At 41.2% G+C, this 21921-nt stretch overlaps 1 protein-coding gene across 1 annotated transcript; it reads right to left on the bottom strand.

The window, feature by feature from the left end:
• On the bottom strand, positions 1–18968 carry LOC104159139 (low-density lipoprotein receptor-related protein 3-like; the record flags this gene model as incomplete). The annotated part of the gene is made up of 6 exons (XM_009696963.1): positions 1–840; positions 1730–1862; positions 3071–4157; positions 4437–4645; positions 13007–13145; positions 18921–18968. Coding segments are annotated over 6 exons (2429 nt in total), but the record flags the coding sequence as incomplete, so codon positions are not given.
• Between the last annotated feature and the right edge of the window lie 2953 nt (positions 18969–21921).

The following is a 21921-nucleotide window of genomic DNA, read 5'->3' as shown; positions in this document are numbered from 1 at the left end:
TTTACAGGGCCAAACCAAAAATTTTTATTAGCAAACAAGTAAAGATTCATCATCACTGGTATTGATTTCAGAGAGGGGAGTAGAGGACTCTAACATTGGCACTTCCACAGAATGGCAACAAGCCGCATGAACACCCAAAGGCTCCTCCCGGTATGAGTTAGGGCAACATCGGTTTTGTCCGTCCACTTGGATATGAACATTTGCAGAGCCGTCCGGATAAGCAGACTCCCACTTTTTTAAGGGTAACCTACATGGCTCTTCACTCAGCGGATGACTTCTACTTAAACTACTGTCCTCTGGGACAGTCCTCCTGGACGCTGACCCTCCATGGATCGTTTCTGTAACACTTTCAGACAAAGGATTTCTGAAAGCCTTTCCTGAATCCACTTTACTGGACTGCTTAAGCTCACTGCCAGAGGTCTCAGCACCTAAAGATTTATCAGCACGTCCAGCCTCAGGCTCTGCGTGTGCTGCTGTGCAAGTATTCGCTAAGACATTTGAAGGTGATGGCTCTGTGATTTCAGTCTCTGGCTGCAAGCTGCTACATCCAGCTTCTTGTAAGCCCCTCGCTTGGCCATGGGCATTTGCCTCCGAACTAGGTCCTTCGGGGGAAGGTGACGGGCTCCGAACAGTCCCATCAGCACGGTTGATGATTCCATCACCCAGTGTAGTCTGTGAAGTGCGGGCAGGCGTCAGGAGTGGGATCTGTCCTCTCACCCGAGGTCTGTGGAAGAGTCTGTTCCAGAGCCTGCCCAAGCGTCGCCGAGACGAGCTCCGTCTTGACGAGTGTCGTCTCATCTGCCGCCTCATGGCTGTTCGAATGTTCTGCAGCACAGAAGCCTGTAACAGACATAACAAACTATGATTTCACACATCCTCAAAAGACTTCTCCTAAACCCTGTTCTTTCCACTAATATCTCCACCTTAGCAGAATTCTCAAGACTTGATCCCTACACTTCCTCAATAAATGCGTATTTTCTAACGAATGATAGAAGAAAAGCAAACACAGCTCTGCCTGTACCAAAAGACTCTCCCTTAGAGTGTCTCCAAGTTTAAGCTCTACTTGTCTGCATAGGAAGATGCTCCACTCACGTGAACAGATCACCACTAAAGAGCCAGCCTGCAGACCACTGAGTCCTCTATCATCAGCAGAGGATTCTCAAAAGCTGATGACAACAGCTGAGAAGAAAGATCAAGGCAAACTACTGCTCCGCTTGAATAACAAACTAGAAGTGCTTATCACGCTAGGAACTGTATCACAGTCAGATACTTTTGACAGGGCACAGGAGATTTTTAGGAACTCAGCCACGAAATAGAAGAATGACTTAACGGCTTCCCAGTGTTCTGTATTTGTAAATGAAAAATAATCCCAGAATTTCCCAAGAATACTGCTAGAGACCTTACTTTCTTATCACTTCAGGCACATTTACAGTTTCAGCTTGAAAAGTCTTTTTTCTATTTACTTTCTGACTGTTCTCTCTGTCTTTGTTCATTCTATCTTGATGTACAGCAAAACAGCATGTGCTTATCTCACTGCTGTTCGCTAGCAAATACATTTAATGTGTTCAAAACTACCCACAGCACCAAGACGCGTAACTGTGGTTCTTCAGCTCCAAGTAAGACATACACATTTTTATATGACTTCCATATAATTAGCACAGCTACTGATTCTATCTGATGTATAGTGGTTTGGCTGCTGACAGGTTCATTGACACTTGTGTCTCCATACTTGTGATGCATTGTACACAGGGAAGTCTTCAACTGGGGGGATAAGTCCTTGTGCAATCAGCTGTCCATAGGAAGGTGGAGCTTCCCGACGCACAAACTCTGCCTCGAGTCGTGTCATCTGGGTCTCAAACGCTCTGGAAACAGAACCAGGGAGAAAACATGGAAGAGAAGTAACAGTCACTTTGTCCTGCCTCCCTCACATTAATGTGTAAAAGCAGTGCAGAGGGCTTTGTGCTAGCAGCAAAAATGCAAACCTTCAACTAGGTTCCCTGAAAATCTCATTGGGATGATAAAATAAACAAAAGAAATAAGAGTACAGGGTATAAGCGTCAGTGAATCAAATCAGCAAACTCTTTGGTGCAGTCCCAGGTCGGACTCTGTGGCAACTGAAGTTTTTTCAATTGGCCAGTTTATGCCAGTAACAGTGCTAACTTGTTCAGCAAGGGCCCAAAGGTTATTTTTGGAAAAGGCATCATTAAGAACTGGAAACAATCACACAACAGGGGCGGCTTGCAGCTGCAGAGAGCTTTGGCTGTCCTGCCAGAACCAAGGCACCGAGGTTCCCAACAGAGCACAGTGGCTGTTTTCCAGCTCCTTCATCATGCAGACTTGGCCAGGAGAGAATGTAAAGCACACTACGCCAGAAACACAAACGGTGTCAGAAGCACGGCACAGAGCTGGTGCCTGTGACAAGAGATGGGCATCACAAAGTCCCTTACAACTCTCTCCCAAAGGGCAGAATCATGCTTGTACAAGCATATAACACATAGGCACAGAAACACACATGCCATCCACACAACAAAGCATACAGGACTGGGGGAAAGGGGCACAGCTCACACCAATGGGAACAGTAGAAGTAAAAAACTCCTGCCAAGAACAGGTCCCACCACTGTAGGACATCGCTTTTTGTAGAACTGAGAACTAGAGTATTTGGGAAGGGGTTGGGGTTACGCAGTTCAGATGCAGCGAAGACTTCACTGTAACAGTTCAGCATTCAATTTTTGGCAGGGACAAGGGGTTTGTTGCAGGGAGAGGAAAGGGGAGAGGAAATTGCTCAAAACAGTTTTCATTTAAGTTCAATACGGGTTCTGCCAGGCTGCACAATAAATGTGTATTTCTCATAGATCACAGAAGAGCTGACATTCCCCTCACTACTTCCGAAAATCTTAACTACTCTTCTCTAAGCCTAATGCAGTGACTGCTATTTAACGGTCTTCCAATTCCTTGGACTGATTTCACAGTATTTTGTAAATTCTCTGGTTAACAATTGACTTTTTTTCCTTGAAACAAAAATGAAAAAACCGCCACAGCTATTAAAGCATCATTAAAACAAGATGCTTACCTGTATTCCCTGGTCCTCAGAGAATACAATTTAAATGCACAACCCAGTGCTATCACCAGCAGCAAGCCACACACGAGACTCCCGATCAGAGCAGCTGTGATGACCTTCCTGGGAACGATCACCAGGCAGTTATGTTCATCGCTTCCATCCTGGCAGTCTTCTTGGCCGTCACAGCGCCAAGTCTCAAAGATGCACAGATTTGTACCACAATGGAAGTTTCCTGGCTGGCAAGTAAAGCAGTTTTTTTCATCCGAGCCATCTGGGCAGTTCTTTTGGTTATTACAGCGGTCAAGTATTGAGTAACAAAGCCCACTGTTTCCTTCACATGGGTATTCGTTCTTTTGGCAAGCAGGACAGTTCTCCTCATCCTTGCCATTTGGACAGTGCCACCAGCCATCACAATGCTGCTTATCTGTGAAACACTCCTCATCGCTTCCACAAGGGTGTTCCCAAGGAAGGCAATAGCCTTTCACCTGATAGGTTGCATTGAACCCATGGCCAGTGCTCTTGGAGCGGGCATGATATGAGACAGTGAGCTGGCCCTTTGATGACTCCACGCTCACCGAGTGCCTATTGTTGTGGTATGAAAATGTTTGCATTAATTTATCACCTCTCTCTCCGATGCCATCATATACCTTTACGTAGTCGTTGTAGCCTAACTGCAAATCAAGCTGCAACAGAACATGTCGATTATCTTGTGTATCCACGTACCACGTGCAACGAAGGTCTGATCTGCTGTGATCAGCACGGAATAAGTCTGGGGAAGCAAAAGATCCATAAAAATTACCCAGCCTTTTGCCACAGGAAAGATCAGGACAATTATCTTCATCCGAACCATCACTGCAGTCCTTAACTGAATTACATCTCAGCTCGTTCATCAAGCATTTGGTGGAGTGGGCTGCGCTGCACTGGAACATTCCTGAGGGACAGATGCTCGACGGAGGCTCTGTTGGAGGGAGAGTGCAGTTTCTCTCATCCGAGTTATCACCACACTCATCCATGGAATTACACTTCCAGGTACTGGGAATACACTTTCCGTTTGCACAATGGAATTCATCTGACTGGCATACAGCCTGACCCATCTTTCCTGTGAAAGAGGGCAAGGAGAAAAAAGTCAGTATCAAAACTTTTGGAACCACCTGATGTCTCTTTTGAACATCTACTACCCTGCATGTCACAAGTTAATCGGTGGGGCCAGTACACTTCAGGAATACTGTTAAAAAGCCAAATGGAAATAATATCAGTGTTACCATGCTACCACCTAGAGTCATGAAGACTGGCCCAAGACTCCTGTCAACAAAAAAATACTCCCGTCTTCAAGTTTTGCCAGAGCGTCAGTGAAGCGAACAAAACTGTAAGGTTTTACCTCTAATGTAAGAAAGGCGAAATCCCTGAGCCTGTCCTGAGCTTGATGCATCCGAGTGAAAAAATATCCAAACATGGTCCCTTGCAGAGATGAAAGATGGAGGTATGGAAGATCCACACACTTTGTACTCCTCCCTCTTGGAAGATGGGCCAATCATCAACCAGTCTACTGCACACTTCTGAGAGTCTTCTAAATCAAAGTTCTTAAAACTGTCAGGAACAGAAGAAAACACAAGTTACAGAGAGGACATGCATCTGGAACAAAGCCAAACAGAGAAAAAACAGACTGTGACAGTTGACTTTCTGCACCAAGCAGTGCTGACATAAAGAGACATAATTCAAAGATAATGAAACACCTACAGTATCTTGAGTACATATAAACAGAGCACTCAAATTCCCCTGATTTGGAAAAGCACCCATCTCACAGGCATTCATGGCACGTCAAGTAGCTCCAAAAGTTGAAAGGATGATTCCTCTTTTACTCAGTCCTTAAACAAAACTGCTTCCTAAAATACAGGTATGAGTAAAAGCAAAATTCCAGAATATATTATACAGAAGGAAGATTAATTTCAGCAGTCTTTTTCAACCTTAAAAGCTATGAGACTATGGGCTGAGAGGGGAGACTACTGTCTTGGAGAAATAACAATAGGGAGCAGTACAAAGAATCCTAAAGGGATAAATATGAGAGACAAAAATCAACTCTTCAAGCTATGGACAGGCAAGGAGAGGGCAAGAAGAGAACAGGACTGTAAGAGGTGGAAATGGAACCTAAAGTCTAACACTATTATTGTTTAATTAAAAGACCAAAATACTCCCTTTCTGGGAACACAAATGCAGAGCAAACAAGCCTATAACCTTTTACAGTCAAACCTCCAGCCCTTCCACTGACTCAAGCCCAGTGACTACTGAACAGTAGCTTACCTAGTGCAAAGAGGTGCCCTGATTGCTTGCAGAACACTGAACACAACCAGGTTAATACTCCCTAGCCTGTAGCTCAGAAACCATACAGGTTATTTGTTGTCTGATGAAAGAGATTACATTTGTATTCAGTAATCTGCAATGACAATAGCATTGCACAGAGAACACCTCTCATTAGGAAAGGGCACGCTGTTCAGAACACTTAGAAAATGAATCTCGGTCCTCTTTCATGTAACTCAGCTACACAAAATTAACTTGGTAGAAGTTTGTGTGTACTCCATGCAAATACCTAGACAGAAGTTTCAGAAAGCCTGAAAAGCTGCTACAAAATACAGACCTCCTTCCACAAAGGACTTTTCACAAACATAAAAGACAAATTCTTTGAAAAAGATAAACAGAAAGATAATTTTCTGATATCACTGAGTATTTACAAAAGGCTGTCAATGCCTGCCAGATCTTGCCCTTTGAAGGTGAACGGGAAAGAGCAGCAACTATGTAAACCACCCAATTCGTTTAAGCAGCAGACCCAGCCTACACACACCTGTAGGTTCTTCCAAAGATACCAGCTCAATAACTCTCCCCCCAAAAAATTATCAGCAAAAGCATGAGAAGTAAGTCAGGACTGAAAGTGTTAAGTTAAAATGGAAATTAAGAGACGTCCAACAACATATGTGCAGGCAAGGGCAATTCACCCAGAAATATGTCCTTCCTCTTCTCTAACTCTTCTTCTCCCACCACGCTCTATATGTCTTCCCAGCTGGGAAGAAATACTTCCACAGCACCTAATTCTTTGCTATAAGCAATCTCACCAACCTTCTGAAACCAACATATTTTGCAAGGAAGTTTTAGACAACTGTGCAGTTAGAATGAAAAGATTTAAGTATTCAGCCATGCAAAGGTAAACTAAAGAGCATCTCTGTCCCAGGTGCTCTGTGAAAAAGCTTTTTAATGACCAAGAAAGTATATGAACAGGCACTACAGCATGAAAAGGAATTATACAAAGCATCAGTGAAAGTATGGGCACCCACATCAAGCCTGTGGCAAGAGATGTGAGACAGCATTACTGAGCTACCACATGGGTTTCGCTCTGTGTAACTCATTTTGGCACCAGACATAAACAAAGGTTTCTATCATCTACCTGGAGGATTGTTTGTGGGGTTTTCTTGTCATAGAGACTTTTTGGGTAAGTATTAGAAATACCTATCTGCCCAAGCACAAAAAATTTTAAGAAAAGGGAACAGTCACTAAATCAAGAAATGGAAACTCAGAACTGAGAAGGGGGAGAGGGAATGACTAGAAAAACTTCTGCTTGTGCAATACAAACAAGATCATTTACTAAATATTTTGGTCTCTTACTTCTATAGTTATTTTACATGTACCAGGACCAACCTTAAAGAGCTAAACAATTTGTTCTCCTATCCTACCCAGTTCCGAGCACTCCAGCTGAGTCCCACAGCCACTCATTTTCCCCACTATGCTGAAAAGAGCTACTTTTGTCTATCAAGTAAATCATTCACCCATAATGTGGTTACACAACACAGACTGCAAATGCCCAGGGGAGAATTTACCTATACAATAAGCTATCTGTACCTTACACTAAAAGGCATTTCTCTCTAGGGAAAAAAAAAAACACCACAAAACACAACTTACACTTTTAAGATTATAAAGGGTGTGGAAGAGGAAGAAACTTTAGTCCCACCTTCCAAAGTGGAAGCATAGGCACACAGAGGATAACTGATATTCCTGAGTGTCAGTTGTGGATCTGAAATAGATTCAGAGCAGAATCCCACACTTCTCCACTAAGAAATCCAAGCTTTAGCCACAAAACCGACTGAGTACAAGGGTGATGAGGCAGAATAGACTTGCAAGGAGGTATCATCTTTAACAGCCTCCCTGAAAACACCATGCCTCTCAGGGATGCATGAGTTACTGAAAGAAATGCCTCAGTATTCAAAAAAGGGCAATACAGAATATTCACAAGAATGAACTTCTTCACAAAAACAATAAACCTCTTAATCCCAGGCGCCTAGGAGTTTCAAACACCATCGAATAAACACAATTTTCTCTGAAATACAGATGTTCTAGTTCTGATGTAAGTTTTATATATAATAGACACCATAGCAGTTATAAACTTTCTTCTTCTAAGGGCAAAAGCAAAGCCAAAGCAATTACATTCTGCCTCATGCAAACTAATCAACAGGCGCATTTTGAACAATTTTTGCTCTGATTAAGGCATTGTCACTCCACTCCAGCATCCTTTTAAGTTACAATGTCTCCACTGGAAGCAAATTTTGCCCCCCTTTAAATTGATGATGATTTTACACGAGACCAAAAGCAGGATATATTTGAACAAGCCATCCACCAACCTCACCACAAAAACCACTCCTTTGTAAAGAAATACGAAACAACATAAATACATTATGTGTGTGTCTACACATAAAATTGGTTTTCACTTTATAATGCATTTGCAACAACAAGGTTTTGTGTCAGAAGTTTCTGCACATTAAATAGCCCACTGATTTATTTTACCTAAGAGTCCTGAATAGTGTGTTCAACCTCTGTTACTTCACTTCTTTCATCTTCTGTAATTAGATCTAGCGCTGCTGCTATTCAAGTCTTCTGAAGAATAATTTAATCCTGCTACCCACAAAATAAAGCGCAGGGACATTTACTTATTCAGTTGAACTTTCCCAAACTGGAATGCAAATTTTTCTATCAAAAGGATTAGCCCAGTGGTTGAATGAATGATGGTATACAGTAGAAATAAGGGACAAAGTCTTGTGCTCCTACTGCTTGTAGGACTCTACAAACATCTTACAGTCTTTGGAAAAGTACTGAATGAAGTCTGTAGTTACAGTTCTTGAGGGAGGACTCAGGCCCTTTGTTTCCAAACCCCATGTCATTTTCTGATTAAAACAAGAAACAGAATCAAGCTGTACTGAAACAGAGAGTACTAGTGGATAATGTCACCCATACCTCACAGAGCACCCGTCAGTACTGCAGTATTTTTAAACATCTCAGGCAGGGAAGCACAGGCTTTGGGAGGAAAAGCAAAAGATGGGTCCATTCAGTCATTAACTCCGCTCCAGCAAAGCGCTCTGACCTGTCTGAAGGGGTGGGATGTGGACCCAGAGGTCGACCCTACCCTGCAAGCTGCAGCACACAGTGGCACTGAACTCCAGCCCTTGCACCCCTCAGCTACAGCCTTCCCCACCACACCGCATCTGCTTCATGGGATGCAGACAGCCCCCTCCACCCATGAGCTTCACTTCCAGGGCAACACTCCCCTGCTTTGACATCTCAGCGCTCGATGATGAAGGGAAGGAGAACCCAGCTTTCCTCCAGGCTCTTCTTCCTCTCCATGAGCAGAGCACACAGCCCTAGTTCAGAGGGCAGGGGGAGGAGGAACATGCAGGCACAGTATTGCAGGAGTCAGACCTCATTATTTCCAGCACGTAGAACTGCAATATTAACAAAGTACAACACCCATCACTGATAGACAGAACATCCTTTAAAACGCTTTGGCCCTTCAGCTGTTCTCACTGTTACCTGTGGATCTCCAACACAATACAGAAATAGACGAAGAGACTGGTGTAAAAGACCAAAATTATCAGACCAAATTTTGCAGGTTTTGTTTCTTCTGAAAGGTGCTATTCAAAAGCACTAACTCCAGTTATCTTGCTTTCGGAATGTCTCTTCCACCGATAATTCATTTCTTAAAAATCCCTAATTTTATACAAAAGTGCAAGAATAGTCTATTAAACACTGGAAGCTTTCAGACTCTGAGGACCAGAACAACCCAAAGTGAACTGACAAATGCAGCACTATATTTGTTCTCACAGAATTCTGCAGAAATAGGTAAAATCATCTGATTCTTCTTCCAGTGAGATGATACTGAAAAAAGGTTACCATCAACACTAAGCAGGACTCCAGGAGCTTACAGAAGATTAGAGGAGACATATATATATATATATAATCAGATCTAGCCTGATTTACTCAAATGAAGCAACAGTAGCCTACAATGATTTTTTTCCTATTAACTGATAAGTATTTTTATGTTGCTGGAAAGAACTTCATTAAATCAGATTATCAAAAATACACATTAACACTCTGTAAATATGAAAAAAAATGTGCTACCTGCAAAACTAACGCTTAGCAGAGCTAAGCTTTTTGCCATCTGCACTAAAAAGGAGCAGTAGCAGCTAGAAAAAAAAAGTGCTTCTATAAATAATGTAGGGAATTCCCTACAATCCTTTTAGTAATTTAAGCATGAGCAACTACAGATTAAAATGAAAAAAAGAAAAAAGCATTCTTAATAACTGGAAAAGGACAAACATGGGATGTAAAATCTGAATGAAAGTAATTAGTAAATAAATAAATTAAAAAATGTCCGATTTGGCCCTCTAAACTCATTAAAAAAATTGGAGAATAAATATTATGGGTAGATCAGTAGAACACAGTCCCAAAATAAAACAGACCAGCCAATTAAGCAAGAAAAGTTACTTCTATTTGCCAACCTCTCACAGCAAGTGCAGACTGTGAACAACTGATGACTTAATTGGCTCATTAAAAACTTCTGCTTAACCACTGAAGCACAAAGACCTGGAAGTCAGGAAAGCTCTATTCTACTTCCAGCTCCCAAGCACGAGCTAACTGTGTAACCTTAGGCAAGAGACACAAGGCCTGTTTTTTCAAAAGCTGAGCACATGCAAGTGAATGAAATAAATGGCTATTATGAGTTTTTTCTAATTAAAGTTCTGAAACACTGTGAGTCTGGTAAACAGTCTATGAAGCAGTCCCTTTAACTCCTCATACAACTACAGACCAGCAAGCCTTTACATGAACAGGCCTCAGTTTAACTCAGAAATTGAAACTCAGACGGTATCTGACAATTTCTTTTTCCAAACCCAATGAAGTGAATCACTGAGTTGAAAGCCAATGAAGGTGATTTCCCGCCCTCCACCTCAATTAATAAGAGATAGCTTGAGTGGCTCACTAAGTCGATCACTTTTCAATACTCTTATCTTGAATTCTGAACATGGAGTACCTTTTACTCTCAAACCCATAAATTCCTATAATAAAACACAATTCATTTATACTCTGCCCACATCAGGGTTAATTACAACCATAAGGTAACAGCAACTGCTAAACAAAAATTATTTTGATCTTTTTCTCAGATATGAGGAAACATACACATAAAAAGCCTGTAAAGGATGGTACAAAGGCAGTTACTGCATATGACAACTTTATCTGATCTTACAGGATTTTTATGTAGTCCCCTGTGAAAATAGCCATAAAAATAGAGAAGATGGGTGGAAAAATCAAGTAGTTTCCAAAACAGTAACTAACAGACTGATTACCTGAATTTAAACAGACACAACATAGTTCTGGAAAACAGTGGCTACACACTTGTTCCCAGGTCTCAACAGCACCATTCCATCAGACATACAAACTTGGAAGAAAGTATTGAAATGTGCATAATTATCAGAGAGGTATAAGCACAAAGAACAGATACTTCCTGTTCTTGTGAAGTCTCCCCCAAGGATTTCTAAAAAGTAAACTATAAAGTAGAAATGTGAGGATACGAAGAAAATCAATACACACACATACGAAAGGTAGACATTAAGATAGAGCTTCTAAAGGACACATTCACAGGAGCCAGCATCTTACATCCACACGTAGATCTGGGCACTGTTCTATTCTGCTCAATAACAGGTTTACAAAAAGTGACCACCGACTGCAAATGTTTCAGAAATCAAAACTACTTTCAATTGCAATTTTATCCCTTAATGACTCCTGCTGTATCTCAGATATGATACTTATATAACATTGCTGTCTCACTGTCAATGAGAATTCAAGATCAAAGGAAATGCATTCAGCGTAACATAACACAAAGGAGGTGGGGGTTTTTTTAAACCTTTCAAAATCCAGATGTTATCAGAAGAGCTATGTTTGATTTTCCAAGGAAAATTAAAAAAGCTACTCTTACGCCCTTATCAACACACTGTTAGGACAAGAAGCATACCCAACTGTTAAGAAGAAAAAATGTTTGTATTTGAACCCTCTTTCCCAGTTTGCCTATATCATGCTAGCCTAGGCAAGTCAGCCACTTCTTTTATGTCCTCGGCATTAGGAGGGCTACAATCTTCTCCAAAAATCCTCAGATGCTGTAACATTTTGCATTTCATACACTGGAGTGAGTCATTCCAAGTACATTTATAGTCAGAAATGTAACACCACAACACTACTCCCTAGGATGCAAGCACATAGCTCCCATTGTTTGCATGCGCATAGGAGGGCAGGATATGGCTGTGTATACTGCGATGGAAAACAAACTCATTAAGAAGAAATCTTTCAAATCGTACTGCTATGCACACATCAAAACTGTACACACACATTATTACCAGTTTCATCATCTCACTCTCCTTTATTTCTTTAGCCTCTGTTACACTCGTACTTGCAGAAGAGAATCCTAATTCTAACTGGGAGCTCTGAGACATTTCGATAGCATAAACTGCAGTACTATTCTCCAGAGCCAAATCCTGTGTCTCATCTGTATGCTTTCTCAGACTTTCCAACAATCTCTGCTTTGAAAGAAATTCCCCAAGTCCAATACAATTTAATGGGGTTTAAAAGCGTGTTTCTATTTATGGATCTCAAATGCTGGCAGGTATCTACTTCCTTACTTTTGATGAGTAGTTCCTATTTTGAACTACGGATGGTGGAGCCCTTCCATTATTCCATCTGTGGCAGATTTGTTTTTAATTGCTGAGCATCTGCAGTTGAAGAGGTCTGCAGTCCTTTTAAGCAGCTGAGCAAAGAATGAGCAGATGGTGTCAAATACAACAGTACTAAAAAGCAAACAAAAAAACCTTTCCTAGGTTTGCTTTTCTTTCTTTTTTTAAGTAAGAAATTCTTGGTTTGAGAAGGATACTGTGATTAGCCCAGAAGCAGCACATTCGCAGTATGCCGATACTATAGCCTAAACATTCTTAACAAACCATTTGTAACATATTCTAGTCTTTTCTGAATAGTATTTTTACAGAATGAGCTGAAGTTGTGACACAAATGCTAACTATTATTTAATTCTGTTGGAAATAAATATTAAGCAGAAAAGCATGTGTCTGTCAGTTAACAAGTAACAATAAGCAATTATTATCTTCAACTGTTTAATAAACAGCACCACTTCAAGACATATCAGAAAAAGCATTTTTGCTCTAAGAATTTTATGTATCCCACCGAGGCTCTTCCAGGTTTTATAGCCTTCACCTATTCCTATTTACAAGCAATTAAGAGAAAGGGGACTATTTAATGTGAGTATATATATCACCATTTCCCACCCCCTCATCTATCAGATGTGGATGAAATCTCACACAGGTATTGTGAATATAAATATACTAAAAGACTACAAGTGACTTGCATATATAATAATGGATGTCAGAAGTAGCCTACAGAAACAAGACACAGTGGAGTGTTTCTAAGATGAGAGATGTGCCCAAACTGCAGTCATGCTCCAGTGTGATCAACTTCAGCTTCCTTTGAGCACCCAGTAGCTCTGACAAACAACCTCATACTGGTATACCAGATAAGAATTCGCATTTTGTTTCAGTTCAGCAAAGCAATCCTCTACCCTCACGGAATATCAAACCGTACCTAATTGTTATCATGTCTCCACGATCTCCTTGAATGTACCAGCTGCAGTTTACAGCTGGAGGATAGTTCAATGGCCAAGAAGGACTATAGATGACTCCCCGTCTCTCTGTGTGCTGTTCCAGTTCTCCACTGCAAGCAGCTGTTAGTAAGGGGGGAAAAAAAAATACTATTGTTAATGCTTTGCCTCATCAACAATTCACATTAGTTACAAGAGCTTTCATCAGTTTCTGGGTATTCCAGACAAATAAGAGTCAACAGTTTTATCCTCTTACTGCTTTCCTCCCTGCCCCGGTTTTTAATTAAGACACCCGCTCTAAGTGTAGGTAAGCATAACTTGCATTTCAATGCAGGATTAATCAATAACCTTGTATGAATCTACCAAAGGCTACAATCGATATTACTGCATGGATCTGCCAGGAAGATGCAATATAGAAATCCTTCTTACCAGCTTCCCAAAGCCTGGGTACGTCACCTAGTGACTGAAGAAGATCCATATTCAGTGTAAAGTATCTAGAAACTCATTTTGTTGTAACATGTTCCTGGACATGTTGCTTATTCTCCTAATCATATGACAGACCTGAAGAGTTTGTAATGGTTAAAAGAAATCCCCAACAAAAAGTAAACAGGACTTCGATGTCAAATGTTTTCACTGAACATTTCTGAGTACTCTAAATTCCTTCTCAACTCCCATAGATAGGAGAAATTTTCCAGACAGGGAAAGGAGCAAACAGGGCTAAATAAAGCTCAATATTTTCAAAGCACTTCCAGTTCCTATGGAAAACAGCAGGCCAATTAAGGCTACATCAAATAGTTATAATTTGTAATTAAGCAATTCAAAAACAAAAGTGAAATGTTCCAAGGACAAGTGGGAAAGCTATTCTGATGGGAAAATGTACTCTCAGTAGACTGCAAGCGGAGAAATTCTCTGTAATGCAATAGCTATTCTGAACATTCTCCAAAAATATTTTTCAAACTATTTTTAAAACAAATTACTATCTAGAGCATGACTTGTGGACTGCAGCTGAATATTCTGATTTTTGACAGAAGCTTACTTTCTCATAGCTTAAAAAGGTGGCAAGGAAAAAAAAGGTTGCCTATACCTCAAGTTTCCTCATACACATATGCATCCAAATACACTGCGTTATAAATCACAGATTTACAGTATTGCTTGAAATTCAGCCACCTCAATGCATCATTTTCAATTCACAGTCGGGATCAGATTTAGCTGCGCTGGAGGGACGGGGCAAAGAAGTGCCAGCAAAGCCGCCTGGCTGCAATCAAGTCAGGTGGCAGGGCTGCCTGCAGAGCTCCTGGCTGGGGCCGGGGCCAGGCTGCAGTATCCTCCCACCAGTAAGTAAATCTGTGCCTGGCACTATTCCGTTTGTTCACAGTAAGCACTTTTGAAGCGAGAGCCACAGGAATATAAAAAGCATGAGGTGAGTAACTTACCTGAGGCAAAACATATAAAAAGCCATTATTTTTACTCTCCAAGTAGGGCATTCCACCAAAACATATGCATATAATTCCTACTAGTTTCAAAGGCCACAAAAGCATACAGAATACATAAAGAGATGAAAACATCTATTTTCCAAGCAAATATTTTGCAGTAAAGTAGTTACAAAAAACAAGAACATTTTTGTTATCACATTTCTAAAACCAGAGAGGCTCCACGCTAGATGCTGGCAAAATACTGAGATACAGATGCAATTACAGAACTATAAAAGCAAATGTAAGATCCACAGGACTTTTCAACTCTAGTTCTCAGTTTGTTTAGGTCTATAAATGTGCTCCTCCACACACTTGTCACTGCATCAACGTATCACAGCAGCGTAAGAGGACCTAGAGCTAGCAACCACATAAAAGGAGCTGGAAAGACTGCATTTCATAACTGCCAGATTACCAAAACTTCTCAATAGGAAGGAAATAGAACGCACAAAGCAGAAAGAGCAAATACACCAGACAGCACTATCAGGAGGCCTCCAGCAACAACTCTGCAAATATTTCTGTTCCTCTTGTACCAAATACTGTTCTGGATTAATTTCCCTTATTCATAGTATATGCATTGTAACAGAATCATAATTACATAAAGCTTATTTTAGTCTCCACTCCGAGGAAGTCCCCTTGACACGCTGGTGACGCCACACGAGCACTTCCACTCACACGTTCATCAGGTCAGTTAAACAGAGCTATTACTCTCCCAAATACTTGTTCCTCACTTTTAGGAAGTATTTACAAAGATCCTGAGCAATAGTTATTTGAAGTATCCCAGCTTTTCTGAAGTAGCATCACTAGCATTTTAACTTTGCAATACTGTACAGTTTCCTAATTTGTAAGCAGTGGATCTGATATAATATGACAGTTCAGGTTCTCAGCAAGAAATGCTTTTTCTTAACACTGCACATCTGCTACAAACATGGGACATGGAAAGAAGAACAGACAAAAGAAAAAGGTTTTCCATTTTAACAGAAGAATTGTGGCTGTGAAAACCTAAGGACATAAGCAAGGTGAGCGCTGCACTGACACTATATGCCATTTTGGGAAGTTCATCTGGCAATGGTCATTGTTGCTCAATACTTTCCCACAGCTTTACCCCTCTGACACAAAACAAGCACGTCAGGCTTGCCCTACCCAAAATTAAGAGGACAACTGCTTTGCTCTTACAAAGGCTCCTGATTTCAATGGACCACTAATCTGAATTCATATTGCCAAAACATAATTACACTATTTCAAGGACAGGTCCACAGTCCCCTAAAACTGTCAGAGCAAACGCAGGACACACCCCCATCCACCCCTCAAAACTAATATTGTGTTTACCCAAATGTCACTTAACTGCCTTATGCTTCTGACGCCTTTCATTTCCTATCAATGCTCCTTACTATGGGATTTGCAATATATCAATAGTCCTCCTTCCTAACCAGTCATCTGCCTCCTTACTCCTCGTGCACTGACTGCTGTGTGGCAGACAAGGTGCAGTACCTGAGTGCTGCTTTCAGCAGCTGTTCTTTCACCTATATCAATTTTGAAAAAAAAGCCTGTACTAAATAAAGACTTCAGTGCTGGCAACAAAACAGAAAAATCACACAAGGGCACAATTTTGTACTGTTGGGGCTTCAGCGTCAATAAAGGGGCCCCACTTCCCTCCTCAGCTCCTGGCCACGAAGTCTGCAGAATCACACACATGCACGAGTATTGTGTTATTAAGCTGGGCTTCAGCATGACAGCGTGATTCCTTAAGGAAACGAAACAAAAGCTTTTTCAAGTTGCCAAAACACGTAAAGGAAAGGGAAGTCTCTAAATAGAAAGGTACAGTCCTGGCTTCTGAAGGCCTTATCATCAGCAACAACACACAGGAAGAGCAGTGACAACATTTTTTCAACAACTGTTCTGTAACTCTCTTTCTGCAGCCTTTCTGCACAAACTCAGAAGAAAAGTGAAAACCCAATTTACTAAAATCCCCAAACAGCTTATGTTTCCCACAATGAGGATTACTGAAGAAACATAAGAGAATACCAATCCCTGGATTGGCAAACCAACCCACCAAAAATCTTACTGAGATGGTGCTTTTAAAAAAAGATAAATTCTGAAGAGAGATAATAATGAATCTTTTATAGATTTAAAAAAACTTTACACAAATGCCAGAAGAGGTTTGAGTTCAGAGTTTCTGTCAAGCCGGCATAAATCTTAATGAGGCTCTTTCTGTAATAATCAAATGGATTTCTTCTACTGTAAACAGCAGTACATTCTCCCTGCCAGTTAAATATGCCACAAATACTTGCAAGAAAGTTTCCAAAACTTTACATGAATAATATTACTCCTATTTTTGCAAAAGCGATTGTAACAAAACAGACGTCGAGATCTGCCAGAGGACAGTGCTGGGGGCACTAAGCTGTGCAGGAATAAATTTTAAGATGATCCCAGCAGAAAATAAATCCTGCAGTTTCACACTCTTCTGCAACACGCCGGGGGTCTGCCCCAGTCCCAAGAGACACATCCCAACCATCTGCTCCGAGATAAAGGGTGGTTTGCACCTGCCACAAGGAACCTCCTCTCAAAACCGAACCCTTGGCAACATATACTTCCCCAAGTAGCTACCTCAGGGTCAGCAGCAAACTCTCCCCAAGTTCTCCAAATGCTCCCTCAATGAGGGCTTGCACACGCAGCTTAATGCAGATCCCTTACGCCTGTGGAGAAAAAAGGATTTAAGGCTGCCCTTCACTTTATCCAGTCTCCAGCAGGCTGCTTCTGCCCCCCTGATATCGGAATCGGCAAAGGCACAGCCTGAGGGTTCAACTCGCTGATCTGACAGAATTCGAGCTCGTGCTCTGCTGGATCAACAGGCTGAACTGGCTCACTGCGAGCCCGGGAAAGGGGGCTCAGGGGGAGGACTGCTCCCTGTCAGCAGCAGCAGCTTTTCCAGCTTAAATCATTGTACGAATACAGCCAAGACGGTGGCTCGACCTGCATTCTCCAGAAGTCATTATTTCTGCTATTAATTGCTTTCTGAAAAGAAACCGCACTATACCTTATCATAGAGATCAACTCTGTAATAAGCTGCTTTGTCAGGACGTGTTGAGGATAGCAAGCATTTCTCCTAACTTTTATTAAGGCTTCTAAGGAACATCTTCTGTGAGACGATTCCTGGCAGGGTCACCTGCCTTACGACTGCACTATCCTAACCTGTTATCCTCCAACGCACAGGTAAGAGAAGCTACATATGGATCACACTATTGCAGTGACCTTTTATGATCATTTTTCTCCCCTGCCGCAAGCTACACTGTCAGGAGACAAAGTAACTCAAAACTGTACCAAGACAAGAAAATATGAAGACTACAGTACTCTGAGGTTTTCTGCGTACTTGAAAGAATAAAAGTCAAATGTTACAACTCTTTGTTTCCAGCAAAAATACAGCATTAGAAACCAGCAGAACCAACTGGATGAAGCATTATATATTTCAGGCTGAGGCAGTATCACCAGTCTAGGCCAGCCACTGTATAATTACTTAATTTACACTTTGTAAACTCATATACCATATAGCCATCGGATGCCAAACTCCATCAAAAGCCAAAGAACCATCCAGACAGAACAGACGAGGACATAGATGACATTCTGGATTTTTTCCAATGAAAGAATGGAAATACTGTGTTGCAAATGACACATGTCCATGAACACATGGTTCATCCACACTTCCCCTAAGCTAAATTTAAGGAAGTTACCTAATCATAGAATTACTGTCTTTTCCTGACTTAAACCTTCTCTCAAACCCCCATGTTGACTTGAACGCTCAAGCTCTCACATTAATCAACCCGCTGCTTTAGAATTATTTTCATGTTTTCCCATACCATTTCTTCCTGTTTCCCTTATTTGTTTTTTCTGCTTTAATGTAAATTGCAGCCTCTTTGGGCATAAAGTATGCCTACCAACGTGACTGTGGTTTGACAGGCACAAGAGGGCCCTTATCACTACGAGGACCCTGATTGTAACGTTCCCCTCATGTCAGTAAGTCACAGGACTGCTATAAAGCAGGAAATTACAGAAAGTGCTGCGATTCTGGTTGAATTTCCACTTTGACATTCATGAGACACTTTTAACATTCATGTTTTCGCTCCCCCGGGAATGGGCCGCTGTCCTTGGCTTGATATTCCCAGGCTCATTTCCTAAACATAGAGTTTTCCCCTGAACATATCAGGATGTACTATGACCTTAGTCTCAAGCTTACGATTTTTTTTCTAGCACAGTGACACTGATGGAGGTTGTTACCCCAAGAAGACTTAAAAGTCCTAAACTTCCTAAAACATCATTGTTACTCTCTCTCAAACAAAGGTCATACTATTTTGTTAAAAGATCTCTTCCCGTGGGGAAGAAACAGTAACAACTGAAAAGAACAGTAAATACAAGTAAGAAAAGTATGTCTTACCTAATGAGGTAACAGCACTTTCTATTTTCCCAGTCAGGAAGAGATTCACTGTGTAAAGACACAAAAATAATATTCAGACAGGATCCAGTAGCACAGGGTGGCAGTCAGTAGTTAACCATTTCTAGATGTTTGCTGGGGTGTTAAAATAAATGCATTGCAGTCTTCCAACAAGAACTTTGCTTATCTACACAGGCAAGTCATGTAATCGACTATTATCCTTCACTGCAGCTATAAAAAAGTCAAAACACAATGTTAGTTTAGTAACTGTCAAATATGCTACGAAAACAAACAATTGCCAATCTATTCTAAGTTGTCTTCTGCGGGATTTTTTTTTCATTGGGGAAGACAGAAGAACACTTACACTAAACCATTCATCATCACAGCTAGTCACTTTACCTGCTTAAATGCTGGAAAATAACTAATGAAACTATTATCTTTAAATACATTTCCTCTGAATAAAGCAAAGTTTGTTCCTCTCAGATAAAGGTCACCTTGAAAGCAAACTGCTAAAGCTAACATGATCACCTTGACTAATCAAAGGCAAAGAAGTTTTCAAAAAGGTCCACCGGTAAATCAAAACAGGATGAGGCAGTGCTTGCAACACACAGCTGACTTACAAATTAGTTTCCAAACAGTCTTCACTTTCTCAGAAGTCTCCTCTCACACTATGTACCATTAGAGTGATCTGGTAAGAGTACTTATTGCCAAAAAAAATTTCTCCTGTGTGATTGTTGCTCCAGAGGTCAGCATTAACATGTAGTTCCACATTAGTTTCCCCACGCATTCTTTAAGGCACTTCTCTAACAACTACAGCATATTCCACTAACTGCTCTCATGTTAGCAGTATTCTATAATCTACAAAGACAGCCTATTAATAATATGACAAATGTTTAAAAGAATTGGAAAGGTTTAAAAGGTTACCAAAACTTAATTTACAACATCCCAGCCCAAGCACTCACTTTGGCTTTATTTTGAACATGTTAAGTTCTAAATCTTTTTATAGTCAATCTGTTGGCAAGCATTCAGTAAAAAACACCATTTAAAAACGAACAACAGGAAAAGAGAGGAAGAGAAACCATCCCTGTTCCCAACAGTCACTTGGGAAGCTGCTGACAACACTGTTTATGTCTTGGAGTAGCATGTACAAGCATGGGCCCCCATTGTCTTTGACACCACCCAAACACATCAAAACACCACACAAAGAAATTACCTTTGCCCCAGCCACCTTCTGGTATAACTTAAACCAGCACAAGAGCATCTACCACTTAAAGAGGTGGAAATAGAAAAGCTAAAAATGATCCCTTAGCTTGCCAGTTCAAGCCCAATCACAGTTTTCAGTCAGTAGTGGATCTGAACTATCACCAAACTGCAGCAGCCCAGGTGCCTACAGCAGTCATTCCCTGACTTATGTCTGGATGCCCACAATTTGGACTTTCGCCTTCCAGAAGCCAGAGCTCCAAGAGCTAAATGCAGAGAGCGATTTCGGCAGGCGCACAGACTGCTACAGACCTCAGGCTGAGGGCCAGGCCCTGCAAACCACAGAGAACGACCGCTCCTGGTGTCACCCGTCACAGAGGACTTCAGGGTAACACCACAAGGGCAAGGGAGGTGACTTCTTGCTGGTGGTGGCAGGATTGAGATTTTAGTAAGGCACAAGGGAAGGAGGGCAACTAAATGGCAGCGTACATATGCCGTGGCTTGAGAAGAAACAGACCTGAGCTGCAGATTTGTGTTAATAAGCATTAACACAATGTTCAAAGGACCTTAACAGCACTGATTTTATTACTTAATTAATGTACAGTAACATTTGTTACATGATAATAACAACGTGCCATGTAATTACTTCCTTTGTTTCACAGCACTAGCTTGCTCCAGTAGGTCAGTCAGCATACCTAGGAGCAACACCATCCTGTACCAGGAAACAGCTCGGCTCTGTTAACTCTTGCTCTGTGACAAGGCAGCACATCCGTTTGTGACAAACCTTGGATCACAGCAATAACAGCGACACAACATTTTCTCACACGGTATTAAAGCACCGCTACTGCTGTAACCATAGTAATATAGTCATAAAGACTGAGAAGAAATTAACCAGTGATTAAGTCACAAATTTAATTTCATGAAAATTAAAATTTTTTGGTTTGCTCCAAAGAAAATACATGAATATACTGTGCATAACTGTTATCACCATAAGTGAAAGAAGTGTTTGAAGATGCATTGTATGGAAGTGTCTGGGTCTGTACTACCATTCCACAATCTTTCTTGATGTTTCCTACCCAAGTCTTCCTGATGGCCACAACAGAGTACGAGCTCCCAAGCAGAGGTTCCCTCACATGGCTGATGAGGGGCCCCTATGCCCTTTAAATGGAAATAAGTAGCATGAAGACAAGGGGCGTGATAAAGTGGAATTAGCCGACTCAGAGCCACGTTACTTTCTTCTGAGGATCGTTAAACAGACAGCCCTAGTTTGCTACTAGAAGGATAGTTATAGGCAGCTTTGCTCACCATGCCTGGCAGATATCTAAGAAAGACAACGCCCCAAAATGCTCCTTTACCTCTGCAAATGCAAAACATCTATTGGCTGCTGTTGCAAGTTCTTTGCTCTCGTTTTCAAACTCTTTCACACCAACAAGTCAGCAATCGAGAACAGTTGTTTAAAATAAAGTCTAAGTTTCACATCAGGTACTTTCCCCAGTGACTGACTAAGCTTACAGTTTCCAGTACCTGTTTTCCTCACTCTCGGTCTCACTCAAGACCATCAAATCAAACCACAAGAGTGCTGTAAACCAGCATTTTCTGAAGCACTCAGCTCTCAAAAGTGTCAGAAGCCCAAACAAAGAACAACCATTCCCTGCTGGTTTGCTTGTCTCTTGTCAAAACAAAATCTTGTCAAAATAAAAATAGGTGAGATACTAGGGGTATACTAGAAAGTTTTCTAGATGCTCTTTTTCTTAACTGTTGCGCAGAGTTATGGGAAAGCCAGAAAAAACACAAGTGGTTCAGT

Source organism: Cariama cristata, unplaced genomic scaffold (assembly GCF_000690535.1).
Source record: "Cariama cristata isolate BGI_N322 unplaced genomic scaffold, ASM69053v1 scaffold16663, whole genome shotgun sequence".
NCBI lineage: Eukaryota > Metazoa > Chordata > Aves > Cariamiformes > Cariamidae > Cariama > Cariama cristata.
This window is presented reverse-complemented; position numbering and strand designations above follow the sequence as displayed.